The following is a 25238-nucleotide window of genomic DNA, read 5'->3' as shown; positions in this document are numbered from 1 at the left end:
CTTCTGTGTGTGGGTCATCAAGAGTGAACACAGACTGTCTTCTGTCTGTGGGTCATCAAGAGTGAACACTGACTGTCTTCTGTGTGTGGGTCATCAAGAGTGAACACAGACTGTCTTCTGTGTGTAGGTCATCAAGAGTGAACACTGACTGTCTTCTGTGTGTGGGTCATCAAGAGTGAACACAGACTGTCTTCTGTGTGTGGGTCATCAAGAGTGAACACTGACTGTCTTCTGTGTGTGGGTCATCAAGAGTGAACACAGACTGTCTTCTGTCTGTAGGTCATCAAGAGTGAACACTGACTGTCTTCTGTGTGTGGGTCATCAAGAGTGAACACAGACTGTCTTCTGTATGTGGGTCATCAAGAGTGAACACAGACTGTCTTCTGTCTGTAGGTCATCAAGAGTGAACACAGACTGTCTTCTGTGTGTGGGTCATCAAGAGTGAACACAGACTGTCTTCTGTGTGTGGGTCATCAAGAGTGAACACAGACTGTCTACTGTCTGTGGGTCATCAAGAGTGAACACAGACTGTCTTCTGTGTGTGGGTCATCAAGAGTGAACACTGACTGTCTTCTGTGTGTGGGTCATCAAGAGTGAACACAGACTGTCTTCTGTCTGTAGGTCATCAAGAGTGAACACACACTGTCTTCTGTGTGTGGGTCATCAAGAGTGAACACACACTGTCTTCTGTGTGTGGGTCATCAAGAGTGAACACAGACTGTCTTCTGTGTGTGGGTCATCAAGAGTGAATACAGACTGTCTTCTGAGTGTGGGTCATCAAGAGTGAACACACACTGTCTTCTGTGTGTGGGTCATCAAGAGTGAATACAGACTGTCTTCTGTGTGTGGGTCATCAAGAGTGAACACAGACTGTCTTCTGTGTGTGGGTCATCAAGAGTGAACACAGACTGTCTTCTGTGTGTGGGTCATCAAGAGTGAACACAGACTGTCTTCTGTGTGTGGGTCATCAAGAGTGAACACAGACTGTCTTCTGTGTGTGGGTCATCAAGAGTGAATACAGACTGTCTTCTGTGTGTGGGTCATCAAGAGTGAACACACACTGTCTTGTGTCTGTGGGTCATCAAGAGTGAACACTGACTGTCTTCTGTGTGTAGGTCATCAAGAGTGAACACTGACTGTCTTCTGTGTGTGGGTCATCAAGAGTGAACACTGACTGTCTTCTGTCTGTGGGTCATCAAGAGTGAACACTGACTGTCTTCTGTCTGTGGGTCATCAAGAGTGAACACAGACTGTCTTCTGTGTGTGGGTCATCAAGAGTGAACACTGACTGTCTTCTGTGTGTGGGTCATCAAGAGTGAACACACACTGTCTTCTGTGTGTGGGTCATCAAGAGTGAACACAGACTGTCTTCTGTGTGTGGGTCATCAAGAGTGAATACAGACTGTCTTCTGAATGTGGGTCATCAAGAGTGAACACACACTGTCTTCTGTGTGTGGGTCATCAAGAGTGAATACAGACTGTCTTCTGTGTGTGGGTCATCAAGAGTGAACACAGACTGTCTTCTGTGTGTGGGTCATCAAGAGTGAACACAGACTGTCTTCTGTGTGGGTCATCAAGAGTGAACACAGACTGTCTTCTGTGTGTGGGTCATCAAGAGTGAACACAGACTGTCTTCTGTGTGTGGGTCATCAAGAGTGAATACAGACTGTCTTCTGTGTGTGGGTCATCAAGAGTGAACACACACTGTCTTGTGTCTGTGGGTCATCAAGAGTGAACACAGACTGTCTTCTGTGTGTGGGTCATCAAGAGTGAACACAGACTGTCTTCTGTGTGTAGGTCATCAAGAGTGAACACTGACTGTCTTCTGTGTGTGGGTCATCAAGAGTGAACACTGACTGTCTTCTGTCTGTGGGTCATCAAGAGTGAACACTGACTGTCTTCTGTGTGTGGGTCATCAAGAGTGAACACAGACTGTCTTCTGTGTGTGGGTCATCAAGAGTGAACACAGACTGTCTTCTGTGTGTGGGTCATCAAGAGTGAACACAGACTGTCTTCTGTGTGTGGGTCATCAAGAGTGAACACACACTGTCTTCTGTGTGTGGGTCATCAAGAGTGAACACAGACTGTCTTCTGTGTGTGGGTCATCAAGAGTGAACACAGACTGTCTTCTGTGTGTGGGTCATCAAGAGTGAACACAGACTGTCTTCTGTGTGTGGGTCATCAAGAGTGAACACAGACTGTCTTCTGTGTGTGGGTCATCAAGAGTGAACACAGACTGTCTTCTGTGTGTGGGTCATCAAGAGTGAACACAGACTGTCTTGTGTCTGTGGGTCAAAGGTTGCTGTGGCAGGACCAAGACTTGGTGATGGTAGCATCTGTCTACTGGCGTGTCTGTGTACAGCCAAGCTGTTTTGACTGGAAGCAGAGTACAGTCCTCCTGTGATGTATCTGTGTGTACTATAACACTGTGCTCTGATTCTAACCTGGAAGATTATGTGCGTAATGTTGTGTGAATCCAGTCTGTGCCCCTTTATATGAAACATGCGTGCAGGTGTATTGGTGATGTTCTATATTATGATTATATATCTTTACTTGGAGAATGACTTAATGAAAATAGCTCTTCTAGTTGCATGTTTTATTACTTTGTAAACGTGTTAATCACGAGGCTTGAGGTACTTTTAGAAAAGCAAATATATAAGGCAACTAGATTTTGTTTTCTTGTATGATTTCTAACAACCCCTTTACCACTCTGTTTTATTTGGACAATTGTACTTTCTAGCTTGCGGCTATGCCTTGTATACCAAACACCGTAGCGCGCGCCATAGAAGAGCAAATGGACGGCCTTCCTTAGATCCTCGACTTACCCGAATTAGAATTCTGTGTTTGACCAAAGCGAACTTGACGAATGTTTGAGGACGGGGGATGAAGGGGGAGGGGGTACCCACTAATGTCATTATCAAATGCTACTTAAACCTAGATTAAAAAAAAAATATAAAGAAAAAACGCGCATGTTTAACTGTTCGTGTTTGCCGAGTCTTGAGTTTGGAATATTATTCGTCTTATGAGTTTCAGAGTTCTCTCAAAACGCACTTAATTCGGAATTGAAGTACTCGTGTATGTCATGCATTTCTCCTGTGCTGAAGGTAGCTATGCGGAATGATTTTGTTTATATTTGTTATTTTTAAATGAGCTTTTCTGTGTTGCACAAATAATATGCTGTGTAGCTTTGTTGTTGCCGTAATGCAGCGTAATACTTTGCAAATTGTTGATGACTTGTTTTGCCTTTTTTTGGCGTGACGTTATGATCCACAGCTTCTATATTTGTCACACATTGCGTTGCTGATTTACCTTTTTGTCTGGCAATTTGTTAATCAATCAATTGATGTTTTCAAACGTATTTGTGTTGCCTTTATTTCAGCGAACACGCCATCGGTTACTCTGGTATGCCACAAGGGAGAGTATATAACGTTATAGGATGCGCTCGTTGGGAGATGGAACCGATTAAGGCTGATTGATTTTGTCCGCCTAGACAATGTGTGTGCCGTCTGATGATTGCATCAGCGATAGGAAATGTGCTGGTCTTACACAATGACAGTGTAAAAAGGCTTTTTTTCTGTATGGAATATTTCTGCTGATTTAAAATGTCAAATAATTATTCATTAGTTCTTGGGTTTTGTTTGCGTGATTTGTTTTTCTGGTTAGGTTTTGTTGTAGTTGCTATTTTCCGGTTGTCTATGGTGTGTACTGTGTGTTTGAGTACTGTTATTGCAGTACTTTTAATATGCTTCTCTGATAGTAATTCATTAATGCCGGTACGCTTGACATTTTGTTGTTGTTACTTTCTTGCTTTGACGTTGATATTTTTTGAAAACTTATTTTTGCTGTGTATATTTACTGCTGCAAGTTTATTGTCCCTCAACTTGTCCTTCACCAATGATGCGACTGGCTGACACTGTACAAAATGCTTCTCAGCTGTACATTCCTAATATTAATGTACCATGGTCAATGGATTCATTTTTGTGTTGCAATTTTGAAAGCGACGTTGACGTTTGTTGTAGTTATTAATCAGCCGTGGATGAGTTCTTTAATTCTGCTTCAATAAAACGGAACATGTTTCTTTTTTTGGTGTGTATATGAAAACTTTTTTTTTTAAATGTGTCATAACAAAACGAGGCGTAAGCTTCTATTTGCATGAAAATGTTGGTGCGGGTTTTGATTTGTTTTTGAGAGGGCGGGTAGTGGTTGCGTGCAGGTGGGGAGGGGGGTGGGGGTAGTGGTGGCCGTTCAAACGAATTTGTATAATGATCCGAATTCTGCTCATTAGACAAGAAGCTGTTCAATATTCGTTGGTGCGAACTGCTACCTGTATGTTCCACTGATGATTAGATAAGAAGCTGTACAATATTCGTTGGTGCGAAATGCTACCTGTATGTTCCACTGATGATTAGATAAGAAGCTGTACAATATTCGTTGGTGCGAAATGCTACCTGTATGTTCCACTGATGATTAGATAAGAAGCTGTACAATATTCGTTGGTGCGAAATGCTACCTGTATGTTCCACTGATGATTAGATAAGAAGCTGTACAATATTCGTTGGTACGAAATGCTACCTGTATGTTCCACTGATGATTAGATAAGAAGCTGTACAATATTCGTTGGTACGAAATGCTACCTGTATGTTCCACTGATGATTAGATAAGAAGCTGTTCAATATTCGTTGGTGCGAACTGCTACCTGTATGTTCCACTGATGATTAGATAAGAAGCTGTACAATATTCGTTGGTACGAAATGCTACCTGTATGTTCCACTGATGATTAGATAAGAAGCTGTACAATATTCGTTGGTGCGAACTGCTACCTGTATGTTCCACTGATGATTAGATAAGAAGCTGTACAATATTCGTTGGTACGAAATGCTACCTGTATGTTCCACTGATGATTAGATAAGAAGCTGTACAGTATTCGTTGGTACGAAATGCTACCTGTATGTTCCACTGATGATTAGATAAGAAGCTGTACAGTATTCGTTGGTACGAAATGCTACCTGTATGTTCCACTGATGATTAGATAAGAAGCTGTACAATATTCGTTGGTACGAAATGCTACCTGTATGTTCCACTGATGATTAGATAAGAAGCTGTACAATATTCGTTGGTGCGAACTGCTACCTGTATGTTCCACTGATGATTAGATAAGAAGCTGTACAATATTCGTTGGTACGAAATGCTACCTGTATGTTCCACTGATGATTAGATAAGAAGCTGTACAATATTCGTTGGTACAAAATGCTACCTGTATGTTCCACTGATGATTAGATAAGAAGCTGTACAGTATTCGTTGGTACGAAATGCTACCTGTATGTTCCACTGATGATTAGATAAGAAGCTGTACAATATTCGTTGGTACGAAATGCTACCTGTATGTTCCACTGATGATTAGATAAGAAGCTGTACAATATTCGTTGGTACGAAATGCTACCTGTATGTTCCACTGATGATTAGATAAGAAGCTGTACAATATTCGTTGGTACGAAATGCTACCTGTATGTTCCACTGATGATTAGATAAGAAGCTGTACAATATTCGTTGGTACGAAATGCTACCTGTATGTTCCACTGATGATTAGATAAGAAGCTGTACAGTATTCGTTGGTACGAAATGCTACCTGTATGTTCCTTTGATGATTAGATAAGTAGCTGTACAATAGACGTTGGTACGAAATGCTATCTGTATGTTTCACTGATGATTAGATAAGAAGCTGTACAATATTCGTTGGTACGAAATGCTAGCTGTATGTTTCACTGATGATTAGACAAGAAGCTGTACAATATTCGTTGGTACGAAATGCTACCTGTATGTTCCACTGATGATTAGATAAGAAGCTGTACAATAGACGTTGGTACGAAATGCTACCTGTATGTTTCACTGATGATAAGATTAAAAAAAAACCGCGGGTTAGGGGGAAGAATTTACCCGATGCTCCCCAGCATGTCGTAAGAGGCGACTAACGGATTCTGTTTCTCTTTTTACCCTTGTTAAGTGTTTCTTGTATAGAATATAGTCAATTTTTGTAAAGATTTTAGTCAAGCAGTATGTAAGAAATGTTAAGTCCTTTGTACTGGAAACTTGCATTCTCCCAGTAAGGTAATACATTGTACTACGTTGCAAGCCCCTGGGGCAAATTTTTGATTAGTGCTTTTGTGAACAAGAAACAATTGACAAGTGGCTCTATCTCATTTCCCCCCTTTCCCCGTCACGATATAACCTTCGTGGTTGAAAACGACGTTAAACACCAAATAAAGAAAGATAAGAAAAGAAGCTGTACAATAGACGTTGGTACGAAATGCTACCTGAATGTTTCACTGATGATTAGATAAGAAGCTGTACAATAGACGTTGGTGCGAAATGCTACCTGTATGTTTCACTGATGATTAGATAAGAAGCTGTACAATAGACGTTGGTACGAAATGCTACCTGAATGTTTCACTTATGATTAGATAAGAAGCTGTACAATAGACGTTGGTACGAAATGCTACCTGTATGTTTCACTGATGATTAGATAAGAAGCTGTACAATAGACGTTGGTACGAAATGCTACCTGTATGTTTCACTGATGATTAGATAAGAAGCTATACAATAGACGTTGGTACGAAATGCTACCTGAATGTTTCACTGATGATTAGATAAGAAGCTGTACAATAGACGTTGGTACGAAATGCTACCTGTATGTTCCACTGATGATTAGATAAGAAGCTGTACAGTATTCGTTGGTACGAAATGCTACCTGTATGTTCCTTTGATGATTAGATAAGTAGCTGTACAATAGACGTTGGTACGGAATGCTACCTGTATGTTCCACTGATGATTAGATAAGAAGCTGTACAGTATTCGTTGGTACGAAATGCTACCTGTATGTTCCTTTGATGATTAGATAAGTAGCTGTACAATAGACGTTGGTACGGAATGCTACCTGTATGTTCCACTGATGATTAGATAAGAAGCTGTACAGTATTCGTTGGTACGAAATGCTACCTGTATGTTCCTTTGATGATTAGATAAGTAGCTGTACAATAGACGTTGGTACGAAATGCTACCTGTATGTTCCTTTAATGATTAGATAAGTAGCTGTACAATAGACGTTGGTACGAAATGCTACCTGTATGTTTCACTGATGATTAGATAAGAAGCTGTACAATAGACGTTGGTACAAAATGCTACCTGTATGTTTCTCTGATGATTAGATAAGAAGCTGTACAATAGACGTTGGTACGAAATGCTACCTGTATGTTTCTCTGATGATTAGATAAGAAGCTGTACAATAGACGTTGGTACGAAATGCTACCTGTATGTTTCACTGATGATTAGATAAGAAGCTGTACAATAGACGTTGGTACGAAATGCTACCTGTATGTTTCTCTGATGATTAGATAAGAAGCTGTACAATAGACGTTGGTACGAAATGCTACCTGTATGTTTCTCTGATGATTAGATAAGAAGCTGTACAATAGACGTTGGTACGAAATGCTACCTGTATGTTTCACTGTTAATTAGATAAGAAGCTGTACAATAGACGTCGGTACGAAATGCTACCTGTATGTTTCACTGTTAATTAGATAAGAAGCTGTACAATAGACGTCGGTACGAAATGCTACCTGTATGTTTCACTGTTAATTAGATAAAATGCTGTACAATATTCGTTGGTACGAAATGCTACCTGTATGTTCCACTGTAAATTAGATAAGAAGCTGTACAATATTCGTTAGTACGAAATGCTACCTGTATGTTTCACTGTTAATTAGATAAGAAGCTGTATAATAGACGTTGGTACGAAATGCTACCTGTATGTTTCACTGATGATTAGATAAGAAGCTGTACAATAGACGTTGGTACGAAATGCTACCTGTATGTTCCACTGTTAATTAGATAAGAAGCTGTACAATATTCGTTGGTACGAAATGCTACCTGTATGTTTCACTGTTAATTAGATAAGAAGCTGTATCATAGACGTTCGTACGAAATGCTACCTGTATGTTTCACTGATGATTAGATAAGAAGCTGTACAATAGACGTTGGTACGAAATGCTACCTGTATGTTTCTCTGTTAATTAGATAAGAAGCTGTACAATAGACGTTGGTACGAAATGCTACCTGTATGTTTCACTGTTAATTAGATAAGAAGCTGTATAATAGACGTTGGTACGAAATGCTACCTGTATGTTTCACTGATGATTAGATAAGAAGCTGTACAATAGACGTTGGTACGAAATGCTACCTGTATGTTTCTCTGTTAATTAGATAAGAAGCTGTACAATAGACGTTGGTACGAAATGCTACCTGTATGTTCCACTGTTGATTAGATAAGAAGCTGTACAATAGACGTTGGTACGAAATGCTACCTGTATGTTTTACTGTTGATTAGATAAGAAGCTGTACAATAGACGTTGGTACGAAATGCTACCTGTATGTTTCACTGATGATTAGATAAGCTGTACAATAGACGTTGGTACGAAATGCTACCTGTATGTTTCAATGCTGATTAGATAAGAAGCTGTACAATAGACGTTGGTACGAAATGCTACCTGTATGTTTCAATGCTGATTAGATAAGAAGCTGTACAATATTCGTTGGTACGAAATGCTACCTGTATGTTTCACAGCTGATTAGATAAGAAGCTGTACAATAGACGTTGATACGAAATGCTTCCTGTATGTTTCACTGCTGATTAGATAAGAAGCTGTACAATAGACGTTGGTACGAAATGCTACCTGTATGTTTCACTGCTGATTAGATAAGAAGCTGTACAATAGACGTTGGTACGAAATGCTACCTGTATGTTTCAATGCTGATTAGATAAGAAGCTGTACAATAGACGTTGGTACGAAATGCTACCTGTATGTTTCACTGTTAATTAGATAAGCTGTACAATAGACGTTGGTACGAAATGCTACCTGTATGTTTCACTGTTAATTAGATAAGCTGTACAATAGACGTTGGTACGAAATGCTACCTGTATGTTTCACTGTTAATTAGATAAGCTGTACAATAGACGTTGGTACGAAATGCTACCTGTATGTTTCACTGTTAATTAGATAAGCTGTACAATAGACGTTGGTACGAAATGCTACCTGTATTCAGGGTTCGACACTAGCGGGGGCGGGGGGCGGAACGCCCCAGAGTTTTGTGTTCCGCCCCAAACATTGCCGAAGCTTGGGGCCCACTCCGCCCCAGGATAAATTCCAACAATGACAAACCGAAAATTCTAATGCCAGAGCCAATCACTAAATATCGCCAGTCAAAGTCGGCACTGAAATTTACGTTACGATCAATGCCGCAGTCAAGAAAAAAAAAACATTGAAATCGTCGAAGGACAATGCTGCAAGGGAAATAACTCCCAGATTGCGCTCTTTAGCGTGAGAGATAAGTATCGCCTTCAAATGCCAAACGCAAAATGTGGCGACACATCCCTGGTGTAAAAAGACATGGAAATGGAGATGAATATGAAGAACAGGGTGGAGAGAAACGAAACAAGTCGCGTAAGGCGAAAATACAATATTTAGTCAAGTAGCTGTCGACCTCACAGAATGAAACTGAACGCAATGCCATTTTTCAGCAAGACCGTATACTCGTAGCATCGTCAGTCCACCGCTCATGGCAAAGGCAGTGAAATTGACAAGAAGAGCGGGGTAGTTGTTGCGCTTAGAAGGATAGCACGCTTTTCTGTACCTCTCTTTGTTTTAACTTTCTGAGCGTGTTTTTAATCCAAACATATCATATCTATATGTTTTTGGAATCAGGAACCGACAAGGAATAAGATGAAAGTGTTTTTAAATTGATTTGGACAATTTAATTTTGATAATAATTTTTATATATTTAATTTTCAGAGCTTGTTTTTAATCCGAATATAACATATTTATATGTTTTTGGAATCAGCAAATGATGGAGAATAAGATAAACGTAAATTTGGATCGTTTTATAAATTTTTAATTTTTTTTACAATTTTCAGATTTTTAATGACCAAAGTCATTAATTAATTTTTAAGCCACCAAGCTGAAATGCAATACCGAAGTCCGGGCTTCGTCGAAGATTACTTGACCAAAATTTCAACCAATTTGGTTGAAAAATGAGGGCGTGACAGTGCCGCCTCAACTTTCACGAAAAGCCGGATATGACGTCATCAAAGACATTTATCAAAAAAATGAAAAAAACGTTCGGGGATTTCATACCCAGGAACTCTCATGTCAAATTTCATAAAGATCGGTCCAGTAGTTTAGTCTGAACCGCTCTACACACACACACACACACACACACACAGACACACACAGAGACACACACACACACACACACACGCACATACACCACGACCCTCGTTTCGATTCCCCCTCGATGTTAAAATATTTAGTCAAAACTTGACTAAATATAAAAAGGAGACCGATGCAGCCAAAAGCGCGAAGCGCTGTCGTAATGTCAATGTCAAATGGTTGAAATAATTTCCCTGGCTTCAGTACGATGAAGAAAAACATTGCCGCACGTGAATACTGTCTACTGAGAGTGGGCCCCAGATTTTTGTTTTCCGCCCCAGCAATTTCCATCTCTGGGGCCAGTGTGGCCCCAGGCCAAATAAGTTAGTGTCGACCCCTGCTGTATGTTTCACTGTTAATTAGATAAGAAGCTGTACAATAGACGTTGGTACGAAATGCTACCTGTATGTTTCACTGTTAATTAGATAAGAAGCTGTACAATAGACGTTGGTACGAAATGCTACCTGTATGTTTCACTGTTAATTAGATAAGAAGCTGTACAATAGACGTTGGTACGAAATGCTACCTGTATGTTTCACTGTTAATTAGATAAGAAGCTGTACAATAGACGTTGGTACGAAATGCTACCTGTATGTTTCACTGTTAATTAGATAAGAAGCTGTACAATAGACGTTGGTACGAAATGCTACCTGTATGTTTCACTGTTAATTAGATAAGAAGCTGTACAATAGACGTCGGTACGAAATGCTACCTGTATGTTTCACTGTTAATTAGATAAGCTGTACAATAGACGTTGGTACGAAATGCTACCTGAATGTTTCACTGTTAATTAGATAAGCTGTACAATAGACGTTGGTACGAAATGCTACCTGTATGTTTCATTGTTAATTAGATAAGCTGTACAATAGACGTTGGTACGAAATGCTACCTGTATGTTTCACTGTTAATTAGATAAGCTGTACAATAGACGTTGGTACGAAATGCTACCTGTATGTTTCACTGTTAATTAGATAAGCTGTACAATAGACGTTGGTACGAAATGCTACCTGTATGTTTCACTGTTAATTAGATAAGCTGTACAATAGACGTTGGTACGAAATGCTACCTGTATGTTTCACTGTTAATTAGATAAGCTGTACAATAGACGTTGGTACGAAATGCTACCTGTATGTTTCACTGTTAATTAGATAAGCTGTACAATAGACGTTGGTACGAAATGCTACCTGTATGTTTCACTGTTAATTAGATAAGCTGTACAATAGACGTTGGTACGAAATGCTACCTGTATGTTTCACTGTTAATTAGATAAGCTGTACAATAGACGTTGGTACGAAATGCTACCTGTATGTTTCACTGTTAATTAGATAAGCTGTACAATAGACGTTGGTACGAAATGCTACCTGTATGTTTCACTGTTAATTAGATAAGCTGTACAATAGACGTTGGTACGAAATGCTACCTGTATGTTTCACTGTTAATTAGATAAGCTGTACAATAGACGTTGGTACGAAATGCTACCTGTATGTTTCACTGTTAATTAGATAAGCTGTACAATAGACGTTGGTACGAAATGCTACCTGTATGTTCCACTGTTAATTAGATAAGAAGCTGTACAATAGACGTTGGTACGAAATGCTACCTGTATGTTTCACTGCACAACACCCAATGTTTCAGTGATGAGCGCCTGATTGTACGTGTATGGAATGTTGATGTGAAATTTGTTTCACTTTTAATTCTTAGCGTATTTCTTAACAGGACACTCGCTGTTATTTTTGGGCGAAAATTGTCCATACATGTTGCATTGTTAATAGTAAATTGCTTGTTTTACTGAACCATTTTGACGTGAATATGAAAAAAACATGACTATGATAGCTTAGATTTGATGTTATAATGATGTACATTTCAGTAAATACTGAATCACACGACCAAACCCACTGATAGATTGTTCAATCCGCTTTGATGCAAGTACTGCACCTAAACCTCGCAGTAACAGTTATCTGGGAGCGAAGGATAGGTGAAATCGCTTATTGCTCGAGTGCATGATGTCTGTGTTGAAATAATATGATATCCGAGAATTGTGTCACTCATACACTTACACGCTGTTCGGGCTTGGACTGATCGGACAGGGCAGAAGAAGCAAGATGGAGTCTAAAGTTCTTTTGTAAATATTTGTGACTGTACTTTTCATTTTCACATCCTTTTAACTGGAACCTACAGGAGAGACGCTATATTTCGTTGGGATGGTCGCAGAAGCACTAAATCATATATTTTTTTAAATTTTTTATCTCAACATCTTTTTGTTTTCAGCGAGAGAAGCATATAAAAAGAAATCGCATGTTTGGGTTTACGTTGTCTAATTTTATCTCTCTGCAATCGCAGATTTACTGTGTGAAAATATATCTCTTCTTTTTCGTTTGCAATTGATAATGATAATTAAAGGAGCCGAGTAAGCTGTTTTTCAGTGTAAGGCAAAGGCCTCCCTTGTTTAGTTGGACGACATTAATATTGAATGGAGGTTGTTGATTCGGTATTCTAGCTGTTTGTGTAAATATGAGTTTTGCCTTGTGAACAATGGCGAGTAGTTATAGTGCTTGATGTGCGAGTTCAGCTTGAGGGCAGACAATGGAGAGTAGTTATAGTGCTTGATGTGCGAGTTCAGCTTGAGGGCAGACAATGGCGAGTAGTTATAGTGCTTGATGTGCGAGTTCAGCTTGAGGGCAGACAATGGAGAGTAGTTATAGTGCTTGATGTGCGAGTTCAGCTTGAGGGCAGACAATGGAGAGTAGTTATAGTGCTTGATGTGCGAGTTCAGCTTGAGGGCAGACAATGGAGAGTAGTTATAGTGCTTGATGTGCGAGTTCAGCTTGAGGGCAGACAATGGAGAGTAGTTATAGTGCTTGATGTGCGAGTTCAGCTTGAGGGCAGACAATGGAGAGTAGTTATAGTGCTTGATGTGCGAGTTCAGCTTGAGGGCAGACAATGGAGAGTAGTTATAGTGCTTGATGTGCGAGTTCAGCTTGAGGGCAGACAATGGAGAGTAGTTATAGTGCTTGATGTGCGAGTTCAGCTTGAGGGCAGACAATGGAGAGTAGTTGTAGTGCTTGATGTGCGAGTTCAGCTTGAGGGCAGACAATGGAGAGTAGTTATAGTGCTTGATGTGCGAGTTCAGCTTGAGGGCAGACAATGGAGAGTAGTTATAGTGCTTGATGTGCGAGTTCAGCTTGAGGGCAGACAATGGCGAGTAGTTATAGTGCTTGATGTGCGAGTTCAGCTTGAGGGCAGACAATGGCGAGTAGTTATAGTGCTTGATGTGCGAGTTCAGCTTGAGGGCAGACAATGGCGAGTAGTTATAGTGCTTGATGTGCGAGTTCAGCTTGAGGGCAGACTGTTTTATGGAGGGGGTCAACGTGTAGACAAGCGGCTAAGGAATCATTTGCTTTTTTTCCGTATGCAGTTTTCTTTATAAGTGTGCAGAGCAATACAGAGGGAGAGAGATCGATAGCAGAAATATATGATCTAGGTCAGTCTAAATATGCACACTCTAAAATCGGGTTTACTCTTTCTCTCAGTAAAATGTTGGTACCTGCTGTACAGCAGATTGCTTTTCATAAACCATTCCTCCACTTGGGCACATACCAAAATAGAGAAAGACCTTGACTGCTTGCTGGGTCAGATTGGCATTGTTGAATGATAGTGTACTGCCATGTCAACATACGTTTGAAGTACATTTAGTTAATAAAACTACTAATGTGTCCATAGGTTATTGCCCTTTTGCATGTTCTGATACTTAATTCTGACTTAAAACTGTATTAAATCCCGAACAAGCATTTAGACACTTTGAAGGAAGTGTTGCAGTTTGTGTTGCTCATTTCAATCAACAATAAAATGTTTATCTTACATATTTTTCTAGGTGTGTGTGTGCCGGTTTGCGCCAGTGTGTGTGTGTGTGTGTGTGTGTGTGCGTGCGTGTGTGTGTGCGTTTGTGTGTGTGTGTGCGCGTGTGTTTGTGTGTGTGCGCGTTTGTGTGTGTGTGTGTGCGTGCGTGCGTTTGTGTGTGTGTGCGCGTGTGTTTGTGTGTGTGTGCGTGCGTGCGTGCGTTTGTGTGTGTGTGTGTGCGCGTGTGTTTGTGTGTGTGCGCGCGTGTGTTTGTGTGTGTGTGTGCGTGCGTGCGTGCGTGCGTGTATTTAAAGTCGAACAACCATCTCCGGAACACCGCCCTGATATGGCCCTTCGTGGTCGGCTGGGCGTTAAGCAAACAAACAAACAAAAAAATCTCCGCCGGATCTATCCAATTATAATTAAATTCCAATCTTTAATCCCCCCCCCCCCCCCCCGGGCCTCTCTCCGGCTGCTGTTTCTAAAATCATCTTCTTTTATTTTGTTAATCTGTTTGGGGGGCTGGGGAGGGGGGGGGGGAGATTGTGTGCTTAAACAGATTGCTATTTAACCTGTGTTACGGCCACTTCAGTGAATGCAACTCGGTTCATCCATACATAATCCCGTTTATTTAAGTCGGAAGCACGTGACCATCCTGGCAATACTCTCTAGATAGATAAAAGAAAGTGTTAGCAGATTATATTTCACAGTTTTGGTTTGAATCAATAAGTGCTTGAAGCGATTTTAAATTAGCATAATGATTGACCTTGCTAAAATGTGCAACTGAGATACTTTATCGAAGTTTTTAATACAACATTTTGATGCAGTCATGGCAACGCGTATGCTTCAAAATGTCGTCTGCAAAACCCCCACATACATAGCAAAAAAGCTCTGGTCTTCGCTTTGCAGACTTCTCCAAGAGTTTTTACTGAGACTCGGTTCCGAGATTCTGAATTATAAACAGTGGCCACCAGAGATAAACAACGCCAACTCGCCTGCAGGCTAGCGGCGAAAGACAAACCGTTTAACACTTGACGACAAGGGGCTTGTTTTGTCAGCACACGCTAAACAAAACAAGGCAGCTATAACACAGGACTGTGAGCTCTAATACTGAATTCGCCTCCACTGTTTTGATATGGGAACACAAAGCCCTGTCACGTAAAGTAGAAAGCCACAGAGCTAAAGTTAGTGATGCTAACGACATCGGATATATTAATAATAATAATAATAAGAAGAAGAAGAACATTTATATAGCGCTAAATCAAAAACTTTCGTTAAAAAGGCTTGCTCTAAGCGCTTGACATCTAAACTAAAACGTCATTCACACTCTTTACAACAGTGGCCAAATGCGAACAAAACAGAGCTACATCTGTCGCGCCCGCAGACCAGACGATGTTGACCTTTAAAGCATCGCAGAGAGCATGGCAAGGACAGGCCGACATAGAAAGCGTTTCATGTCAAGTAAGGGAGACAACAAGTACACACTGTCACTGTCCAGCAAACGCTCCATGGATTGCGACCCTTGTATTACTCACGCTGGGTAGTGGGATTATCTTTGTAGTTAACCTGACTTCTCTCGTCAGCCGGAATAGCTCAGTTGGGAGAGCGTTAGACTGAAGATCTAAAGGTCCCTGGTTCGATCCCGGGTTCCGGCACGGAACACAAACCGGCGGTTGGCACATTTTTTTCAGATTTCACCAGTCTTTGACTCACATTATTTTTACAATAAGTTCAAGTGAATAAGAAAAGAGATTTTATTTAACCGTAGTTATAAACGCCATAAACATTCTGAAAAAAACCCACACTAAGTACACTACAAACAATAATTATTTACGGGAAAAATAAGGATACAATTAACTAGCAAGTTAATACAATGATCTTAACATTATACCTTTTTCACAACGGAATTTAAAAATACACACAAATCTCTCTCTCTCCCTCTTTCTTTTCTCTCTCTCTCTCTCTCTCTCTCTCTCTCTCTCTCTCTCTCTCTCTCTCTCTCTCTCTCTCTCTCTCTCTCTCAGTCTCTCTCTCATAATGTTTTCATGTCTGTTTTGTATTCATGTTAGTTAGCAAGGACAGATTGTAAGACTATAGGCAACGCCTAAAATCTCCATCCTTCTGTAATAAAGTTTAATCAATCAATCAATCAATCTCTCTCTCCCTCTCTCTCTCTCTCTCTCTCTCTCTCTCTCTCTCTCTCTCTCTCTCTCTCTCTCTCTCACACACACATACACGCACACACACACACACACACACACACACACACACACACACACACACACACACACACACACACACACACACACATATATATATATATATATAAATATATCGTCGTGTCCCCCCCCCCCCCCCGGGCCCCGCCACACACACCGCACCCACCCACCAATGGCCATCTGATGTGCGGCGTAAGCAATGCCATTTCTACATGTTGAAGTCGTGACTAATAGTAATAAGCAAAATGACAGGACATCGGAGAGCATCACATCGGTATTGTGTTTAAAACTAATCGCTATCCGCTGTTCATTGCAGTGAACGTTGCATTTACACGTTAGTTGTGTTCTTTCTTTCAACCCCTTCACAAATGTGACGTCAGTCTCTGTGAGAAACAAGGAGCTACTACTATGTGCCTCTCTGGGAAGTCTCAGCTCGATAAGCGAACTTTCAGTCTATCTGTCACTACCAGTATCGAGTGTGAGCATATACATTATAATAGTTTCAGTGAAGTCTCAGCTCGATAAGTGAACTTTCAGTCACTAGTAGTATAGCAGAGTGTGACCATAGCAAGTATAATGTCAGTCACTAGCAGTATAGCAGTGTGACCATAGCAAGTATAATGTCAGTCACTAGCAGTATAGCAGAGTGTGACCATAGCAAGTATAATGTCAGTCACTAGCAGTATAGCAGTGTGACCATAGCAAGTATAATGTCAGTCACTAGCAGTATAGCACTAATAGCAGAGTGTGACCATACCAAGTATAATGTCAGTCACTAGCAGTATAGCAGAGTGTGACCATAGCAAGTATAATGTCAGTCACTAGCAGTATAGCAGTGTGACCATAGCAAGTATAATGTCAGTCACTAGCAGTATAGCACTAATAGCAGAGTGTGACCATACCAAGTATAATGTCAGTCACTAGCAGTATAGCAGAGTGTGACCATAGCAAGTATAATGTCAGTCACTAGCAGTATAGCAGTGTGACCATAGCAAGTATAATGTCAGAGCAAGTATAATTTCAGTTACCACTAATAAAGCAAAACTCACTGCACAGAAGAAGCGAACAATACCAAGCGCCAGGTTTTTAACAAGAGAGCTTTCCCGTACTCCGCGAAGCATTGTGACGTCTAGGGAAACTTTGACCCAGTGCCCGCAGTGAAGAATCACCCAATCAGAGACGCTGGCTAAATTTGGTACAGCTTATCGATCCAGGTCACAAGCGATCCGCGAAGCTCTGCTTTCTTTACAAGCTGTGTGTGTATAAAGATCGGAACGAACGATTCAGCAATGCAGTTGTTTGTAAGACTACTAGCTTGACGAGTTGAATCTATGTTGAAGTTTTTTATCAGATTATCTGAACTCACTTTCTGTGTCATCTTATCTAAATGTAAGATTGTGTAGCTGTGTGAGTTGCGGCCATTTTAGTGTGCACGGTGCTGCAATTTATATCAAGAAAAGCATCTCTCACTGCAGTGATCCAAGGTATGGTTTTACTCCATGTTCTCTTGGCGTGTGTGTGTGTGTGTGTGTTGGTGGGTGGGTGGGTGTGTGTGTGTGAGTGTGTGTGTGTGTGTGTGTGTGTGTGTGTGTGAGTGTGTGTGTGTAGTGTGTGTGTGTGAGTGGGTGTGGGTGTGTGTGTGAGTGTGTGTGTGTGTGAGTGTGTGGGTGTGGGTTTGAGTGTGGGTGTGGGTGTGTGTGTGTATGTGTGTGTGTGTATGTGTGTGTGTATGTGTGTGTGTATGTGTGTGTGTGTGTGTGTGTGTGTGTGTGTGTTGTTTTGATTGATTTTGTTAAACTTTTTTTTTTCCTTTTTTTTTCAACATATCTACTTACGCTGAAATACATTATTTTTGATTGACTGGCATGGCTGGTTTGATGAGCAGTCTTTTTCCAGTTTTTCACAGTCATTCATGCATCACATTGAGAAACAATTCTACTTTTAATTTCAGCAATTGGAAGTACAATCAACAGATCAGCCAACACCGGTCACCATGTTTCCCCAGTCAGACGCCATGGATGTCGTATTCACCCTGGACACCACGGGGTCAATGTCACAGGCCTTGGACGAGGTCAAAGGTCGCGTGTCACACATGATGCAGCGCCTCCTGGCGGATATCCCTCGCATCAAGATGGCGGCGATCGCGCACGGAGACTACTGTGACGAGCACGTGTTCTATCTGACGCAGACACAGAACCTGACGTCAAATCTGCCGGAGCTGGTCCAGTTTGTGGACGGTCTGGAAGGAACCGGAGGTGGTCAGTATATTTTTCTAATTAATTGATTTAATTATTTGTGTATTTATTTATTTATTTATTTTTCATTCATGTATTTATCTATGTATTCATTTGTTTGTTATTTGCTCTTAGAAACTAAAGGGAGGTAGGCACTCTAAATATAGACATGAGCAGTTCGTGAGAATTATGCGGATCCAGAATGCTCAGTTACCCGGACATCACGTGACTAGTACTTGAAAGCAGAGCATCGTGTGTGAATTCTTAGACACAGTGTCTTTGCCCCTTAAGTCTGCTTCATTGAAAACATTCACACAGATAGAAATGAAATCTTTGTGATAATGTTGCAACCAGGTGACACCGCGGAGTGTTACGAGCTGGTGCTGCAGATGGTGCGGGAAAAGCTGGACTGGACGAGTGGAGGTGGCAGCGACAAGATCTTGGTGATGATCGGGGACGCCTACCCCCACGCTGTAGACGATCCACAGAACAGAGACAGGCTGGACTGGGAGGAGCAGGTTGACCTCCTGGCACAGATGGTGAGTGTGGCTTGGTGCCGTCCTTCCCGCCTATACCCTCCTCACACACACACCCTCACACACACACACACCCTCACACACACACACACACACACACACACACACACACACACACACCCTCACACACACACACCCTCACACACACACACCTTCACACACACACCCTCACACACACACACCCTCACACACACACACCCTTACACATTACAGGCAGTCAATATATCTTATATCTTCATCTTACAAACTACAGGCAGTCAATATATCTTATGTCTTTATCTTACACATTACAGGCAGTCAATATATCTTATATCTTCATCTTACAAATTACAGGCAGTCAATATATCGTATGTCTTCATCTTACTAATTACAGGGAGTCAAGATATATCGTATGTCTTTATCTTACAAATTACAGGGAGTCAAGATTTACGGGGTGCAGGTGTTTGACGACGAAGACTCCTCAAAGTTTTTCTCCAAGATGGCTGCGGCAACAGGCGGTCAGCATCTGAAGCTGACGCAGTTTGGACACCTGTGTGACGTCATCATGGCCATCTGCTACAAGGAGAGAGGGGCAGAGTTTCTGGAGGTAAATCAAAGTAATGATGTCTTGATACGTGTATGTGTACTCGTCCCTTCTTTAATGCTCCTTACCCTTATCCTCCATCTTTCTTCATTTTGCTTCTTTTTGGGTTTACATCTTTAAGGTAGTATTAAGAATTTGAAGGAACAAACAAGTCAAGAATGGTACGTTATGGGAACGTGTAATTTGGACAAAACAAACAAACTGGAAACAGAAACATTATCTGTATCATCAGTGTCTGTCTGTCTGACCATACAAGCTACCCTCTCCCGGTCAACTGACCGTCCCGGCTTTTACACGGGGAAGGAGAACCACTCAGCTGGAACACACTCACATCAACACACTCACATCAACACACTCACATCAACACACTCACATCAACACACTCACATCAACACACTCACATCAACACACTCACATCAACACACTCACATCAACACACTCACATCAACACACTCACATCAACACACTCACATCAACACACTCACATCAACAGCAGGCTGCTTCCTGTGCAGTGGGATTTTGTTCGTTGAAATAATCTTGTTAGTGGCACCTTTGTCAATCTGTAAAACCAATAACAAATATTATCGCATTTGTACTGATCACATGACAAAAACAGCTTTTGTCATTGGTCAACTAGGAACTGTATATCAATTGACATCGCGCAGGAAGTTCCTAGTGAATTTGACATCGCGCAGGAAGTAGCTTTCCAATTCTAATTTTGAAGAATAAAATCTCACCTGAAGGAAACAAATGTCTCCTTTTTTTTTTAAATCACAAATGTATAAAAGAAAAGTAATTGAATCAGAAAAATTAAGCTGTGCAATGAATAAAATCCCACTGTTCCCGCCCAGCTTTAACAGAGAAGTAGTAGAACAGAATGTTACAATCTTACCGACTGAGGTAGTTGGAACAGCCATAAACAAAGCTGACCTTGAAAGTACCAGTAGTGGCAGTACTTAGAAAACTGTGAGATCTCTTGCAGTGTTTCAGCGCACATCACTCACAAAAAGGCAGGAAATGAGCAGCCGATTTAAACAGTTCGCACCTGCATGAACCATTGTCCACCTTTCTTAGTCGTAGCCATACAACATCAACCGAACAACTTTCAGCGTCTTTCACAGTCACAGCGCCGTCGGAGGACGCCATTTTGGATGTGTCGTAAGCGAGACTGAGCCAGAGACTGAGCTTCGACAACATTATTATGCAGTCCGCCGATACCGACAAATACCTGGAAGCTTTCTTGGGCACAGAAAATGAGCCTGAGGACTTCGCTGATACTGCCTGGCGCACTTCAGTTCCTGCCATCGTTCAGAATTGCCAAATCGAACAGTCAACAAGTCGCGTAAGGCGAAAATACAATATTTAGTCAAGTAGCTGTCGAACTCACAGAATGAAACTGAACGCAACGCAACGCAGCAAGACCGTATACTCGTAGCATCGTCACTCCACCGCCCGTGGCAAAGGCAGTGCACGTGGAATTGACAAGAAGAGCGGGGTATTCGTTGCGCTGAGAAGGATAGCACGCTTTTCTGTACCTCTCTTTGTTTTAACTTTCTGAGCGTGTTTTTAATCCAAACATATCATATCTATATATTTTTGGAATCAGGAACCGACAAGGAATAAGATGAAAGTGTTTTTAAATTGATTTCGAAAAAAAAAAAATTGATAATAATTTTTATATATTTAATTTTCAGAGCTTGTTTTTAATCCGAATATAACATATTTATATGTTTTTGGAATCAGCAAATGATGGAGAATAAGATAAACGTAAATTTGGATCGTTTTATAAATTTTTATTTTTTTTTTACAATTTTCAGATTTTTAATGACCAAAGTCATTAATTAATTTTTAAGCCACCAAGCTGAAATGCAATACCGAACCCCGGGCTTCGTTGAAGAGTACTTGACCAAAATTTCAACCAATTTGGTTGAAAAATGAGGGCGTGACAGTGCCGCCTCAACTTTCACGAAAAGCCGGATATGACGTCATCAAAGACATTTATCAAAAAAATGAAAAAAACGTTCGGGGATTTCATACCCAGGAACTCTCATGTCAAATTTCATAAAGATCGGTCCAGTAGTTTAGTCTGAATCGCTCTACACACACACACACACACACACGCACGCACGCACGCACACACATACGCACATACACCACGACCCTCGTTTCGATTCCCCCTCGATGTTAAAATATTTAGTCAAAACTTGACTAAATATAAAAAGAGTACGACTGAGGAAGTAACTGGGACATTCTTCGCTGTTCCTTCGAACTGGCAACTCCACTGAACTTGTTAGCCTTTGTTGGTGATCTGTTTCGACCGTATATTTGTGTTCTTTTTTCATTATAAATGCTTTATTTTGTCTGAGAAAAAGAACCAGTTACTGACAAATAAAAGTAAGAGCAGCAAAGTTACGAAAACAGGAAAAGACAACCCAACATTTCCAACATTAAATACAAGGCAGTAGCCTCCCTTGCGTTTGTCTGACTTCTTTGGTAGGTTTATGATTCCTACTGTTCCGAAATCGAATGCGATAAAATCGTTATCGTTAGATTTGACTGTGATATCAACATTTATCAGTCTGAATGTCTCGAAAGGCTGAATCATATCAGATCGAGGCTAACGCCTCGATCTGATATGATTTCAGCTTTCTCGACATTCAGACTGATAAATGTTGATATCACAGTCAAATCTAACAATAACTAATACTGTTCTTTCTTAAATCCCACTGTGCTCACAATGTAGCCTGGCTGTTAGTTGGCAAGTGTTTCCAGTAGACAGGTTGTGACAGCACCGCCAGGGCAGACCTGTGATGGTGCACGTGTCATCGCCATGCCCATGTGTTAATAGTCACAGACAAAGGTGAAAGCAAATCAACAAGGATGTATTACATTTTCATGTGGTGCTCTATTTCACAAGCTTTGCTTTCTTTACACGCTCTTCAAAATACGTTCGCTCCCTTCTAACGTTGTCTCTTTTGTTTTGCTGAACAGAACTTTCAAGCAGAGGTTGAAGCCCGAACAAAGACGACAGCAGCACCAAGCCCAGACTTGGAGGGAATCTTCGACGTTTTACGACGAGGGCATTCTACCGGCAGTCCCTCTGACGTCGCACTGGCTGTGACGTCATCAGATTCAAAGATGCAATCTGGATCTTCCACTACCAGTGATTCTGATGTCATCCCGCCATCTTTGACTGTGCCTCCCGGGAAATGTTCGGCGCCTAGATGCCGGGCGGTAACAAAAGGCAGAGCGACTTTAAAACGTTGCAATGCGGCAAATAAGGTGAGTTTCTGAATTGATTTGTTTGCTATTCTTTGCCTTTGTTTCGTTATTCTATTCTGGGTGTTTGTTTGCATAGCTCCTTATTTTAACAATATGAAGTGGTTTGGTGACTTGTATTACTTGCAAATGGCGAGTACTGCCGAGGACAAGTGTATGTTTTTTTAACAACTGTGTGTTCCGCACTTCAATCAATATGAGGCTTATATCGCGCGTATTCCGTGGGTACAGTGTTCTAAGCGCAGGGATTTTTTTATTTAAAAAAAAATTTTTTTATGCAATTTATATCGCGCACATATTCAAGGCGCAGGGATTTATTTATGCCGTGTGAGATGGAATATGTTTTACACAATAGGCCTACATCACGCATTCACATCGGCCAGCAGATCGCAGCCATTTCGGCGCATATCCTACTTTTCACGGCCTATTATTCCAAGTCACACGGGTATTTTGGTGGACATTTTTATCTATGCCTATACAATTTTGCCAGGAAAGACCCTTTTGTCAATCGTGGGATCTTTAACGTGCACACCCCAATGTAGTGTACACGAAGGGACCTCGGTTTTTCGTCTCATTCGAAAGAACGTGAACCCACCACCTAGGTTAGGAAAGGGGGGAGAAAATTGCTAACGCCCTGACCCAGGGTCGAACTCGCAACCTCTCGCTTCCGAGCGCAAGTGCGTTACCACTCGGCCACCCAGTCCACTTTACATCACTGTGAATCTCTAAACACATACAACTCACCCATGTTCACACACACTCCCACTCATTTTCTTATCCTGCTCGATTTTGAGGTCAGTGCATACTGTTTTAAGAATTGATTCGTTATTTTATTTATTTGCCTAAAGTCTGTGTCATTTGCAGACTGAATGGATTTACTTATGAAAATCGACCATGACATTGTGTTTCAGCACACAAGTCGACCAAAGTCCAAACTCACAAAACTGAGAAGGGAGAAAGTTCCTGCCACCAAGTTCAAGTTCAGAGACCTCACATGGACATCGTGGAAACTGCTCGCAGTTCCGGCAGACCAGGAAGTGACGTCAGGAACATGGCGCAGCAGTCTCTCGGGGTTGGCTAAATTTCGACATGACTTGAACAAAAGTTCCACGAACAAACCGAAGGCAGATCAGAGGACAGTGTTTCTGGAAGTTTCCGTCCAGACACATCCGGGTCGTCGACGTCACGTGATGTGGGGACGCGTTGTTAAAGTGCACTCTGGGAAGACATCCTTCAGTCGTCTGCTCACATCCGGGCAATACGTGCGCGTGCAGCTGGCACGAGTCATGCGCAGTGGTTGCCGTGTGTTCGTGCGCATGGCAGAACTTGGAAGAAAACAGTCCGATGAAGTAGAGAATGGACTTACTCAATATGATTATGCATGGTGCCCGGTGACACGTGGCTGTTGCCATAGAGAGGTCGTGGTGCCTAGCGGTAGTGAAGGAAATGACATGCAGATTGGCGGACTTGACGATGTGTGGGGAGGGTGGGGCAGGTAGGGTCAAAAAAATCCTTTTTCACTCTCATTCAAAGATTAACCAGTGAAAACATTTCAAACAACTTTTTAAGAAAACTTTAATCCTTTTGCAATACAATAATTCAACATTCAACATTCCTGACCCTACCTGCCCCACCCTCCCCTAATCTGTGTGTGTGTGCGTGCGTGTGGGTGTGTGAGTGCGTGTACGTGTGCGTGCGTGCTTGTTTGTGTGTGTGAGTTCGTGTTTGCGTGTGTACGTGTTAACTAAAGTGTTGCATTTTATGCTTAATGTGTGTTGAACAGCAGTTAAGACAATGCTACTACAAGCCAGACATATTTAAGACTGTGAAAATGTACTTGTTTGTCCGTCATGTGACTATTCTTGCCAGACACGTCAAATAACAGCGAGAGTGTTTGTATGCAGTGAGTGAATAATTGTGTTTGTTAGTACATGTATGTGAATGTTAATAACTTGGGTTTTTCTCTGTTGCTTTGTTATATTGTTAAAATGTATGTAATCACTTTGCACTTGTAGTGTTTTATTATTATTTAAGTTATTGAGACATCCCAGTGCACTAAGGGATTTATAGAGCAAATCGAGAAAATTCATTATTGAACGAAGCGCATAGTGCTGAGTTCAATAATTATTTTCGAGATTTGCTCTATAAATCCCTTAGTGCACTGGGATTGTTTCAATAACGATATTGTCAGTACCGCCATAGAAAAAAGAAGATTCCAAGCGCACATTTTGCAACGCGCATTTGAATAGGCATAACTGTGTGGTCAGGTCGTGTACAGTAAAGATCTACTT

At 41.2% G+C, this 25238-nt stretch overlaps 3 protein-coding genes and 1 non-coding gene across 4 annotated transcripts in view; 2 read left to right on the top strand and 2 right to left on the bottom strand.

Moving 5' to 3' along the window:
* LOC138971904 (aldo-keto reductase family 1 member A1-like) overlaps positions 1-11918 on the bottom strand; it is a 94050-nt gene extending 82132 nt beyond the window's left edge. The window contains exon 1 of the mRNA XM_070344748.1: positions 11907-11918. The gene's annotated coding sequence lies outside the window, so the exon portion shown is untranslated. The remainder of the gene's footprint in view (positions 1-11906) is intronic.
* Positions 11919-12705: 787 nt separating this feature from the next.
* On the bottom strand, positions 12706-17693 carry LOC138970259 (uncharacterized). Its single transcript, XM_070342754.1, has 2 exons — positions 17682-17693; positions 12706-13605 (listed from the first exon to the last, which is right to left on the bottom strand). Exons 1-2 carry the CDS (start codon positions 17691-17693, stop codon positions 12706-12708), a joined length of 912 nt encoding a protein of 303 aa, XP_070198855.1.
* Trnaf-gaa (transfer RNA phenylalanine (anticodon GAA)) lies at positions 15679-15751 on the top strand. Its single transcript has one exon. It is a non-coding gene; the product is annotated as a tRNA-Phe (tRNA).
* A 361-nt stretch (positions 17694-18054) lies between the features above and the next one.
* Positions 18055-25238, top strand: part of LOC138971896 (uncharacterized) — an 8725-nt gene continuing 1541 nt past the window's right edge. Inside the window, exons 1-5 of the mRNA XM_070344734.1 lie at positions 18055-18573; positions 18904-19088; positions 19501-19671; positions 22660-22950; positions 23859-25238. The exon at positions 23859-25238 is cut by the window's right edge and continues 1541 nt beyond it. Coding sequence (XP_070200835.1) covers positions 18309-18573; positions 18904-19088; positions 19501-19671; positions 22660-22950; positions 23859-24446 — 1500 coding nt within the window. The 5' untranslated portion in view covers positions 18055-18308 and the 3' untranslated portion in view covers positions 24447-25238. The remainder of the gene's footprint in view (positions 18574-18903; positions 19089-19500; positions 19672-22659; positions 22951-23858) is intronic.

The sequence above is a fragment of the Littorina saxatilis genome, linkage group LG7 (assembly GCF_037325665.1).
Source record: "Littorina saxatilis isolate snail1 linkage group LG7, US_GU_Lsax_2.0, whole genome shotgun sequence".
NCBI lineage: Eukaryota > Metazoa > Mollusca > Gastropoda > Littorinimorpha > Littorinidae > Littorina > Littorina saxatilis.
Note: the sequence above shows the minus strand (reverse complement) of the source record. Positions and strands in the feature narration are given on the sequence as shown.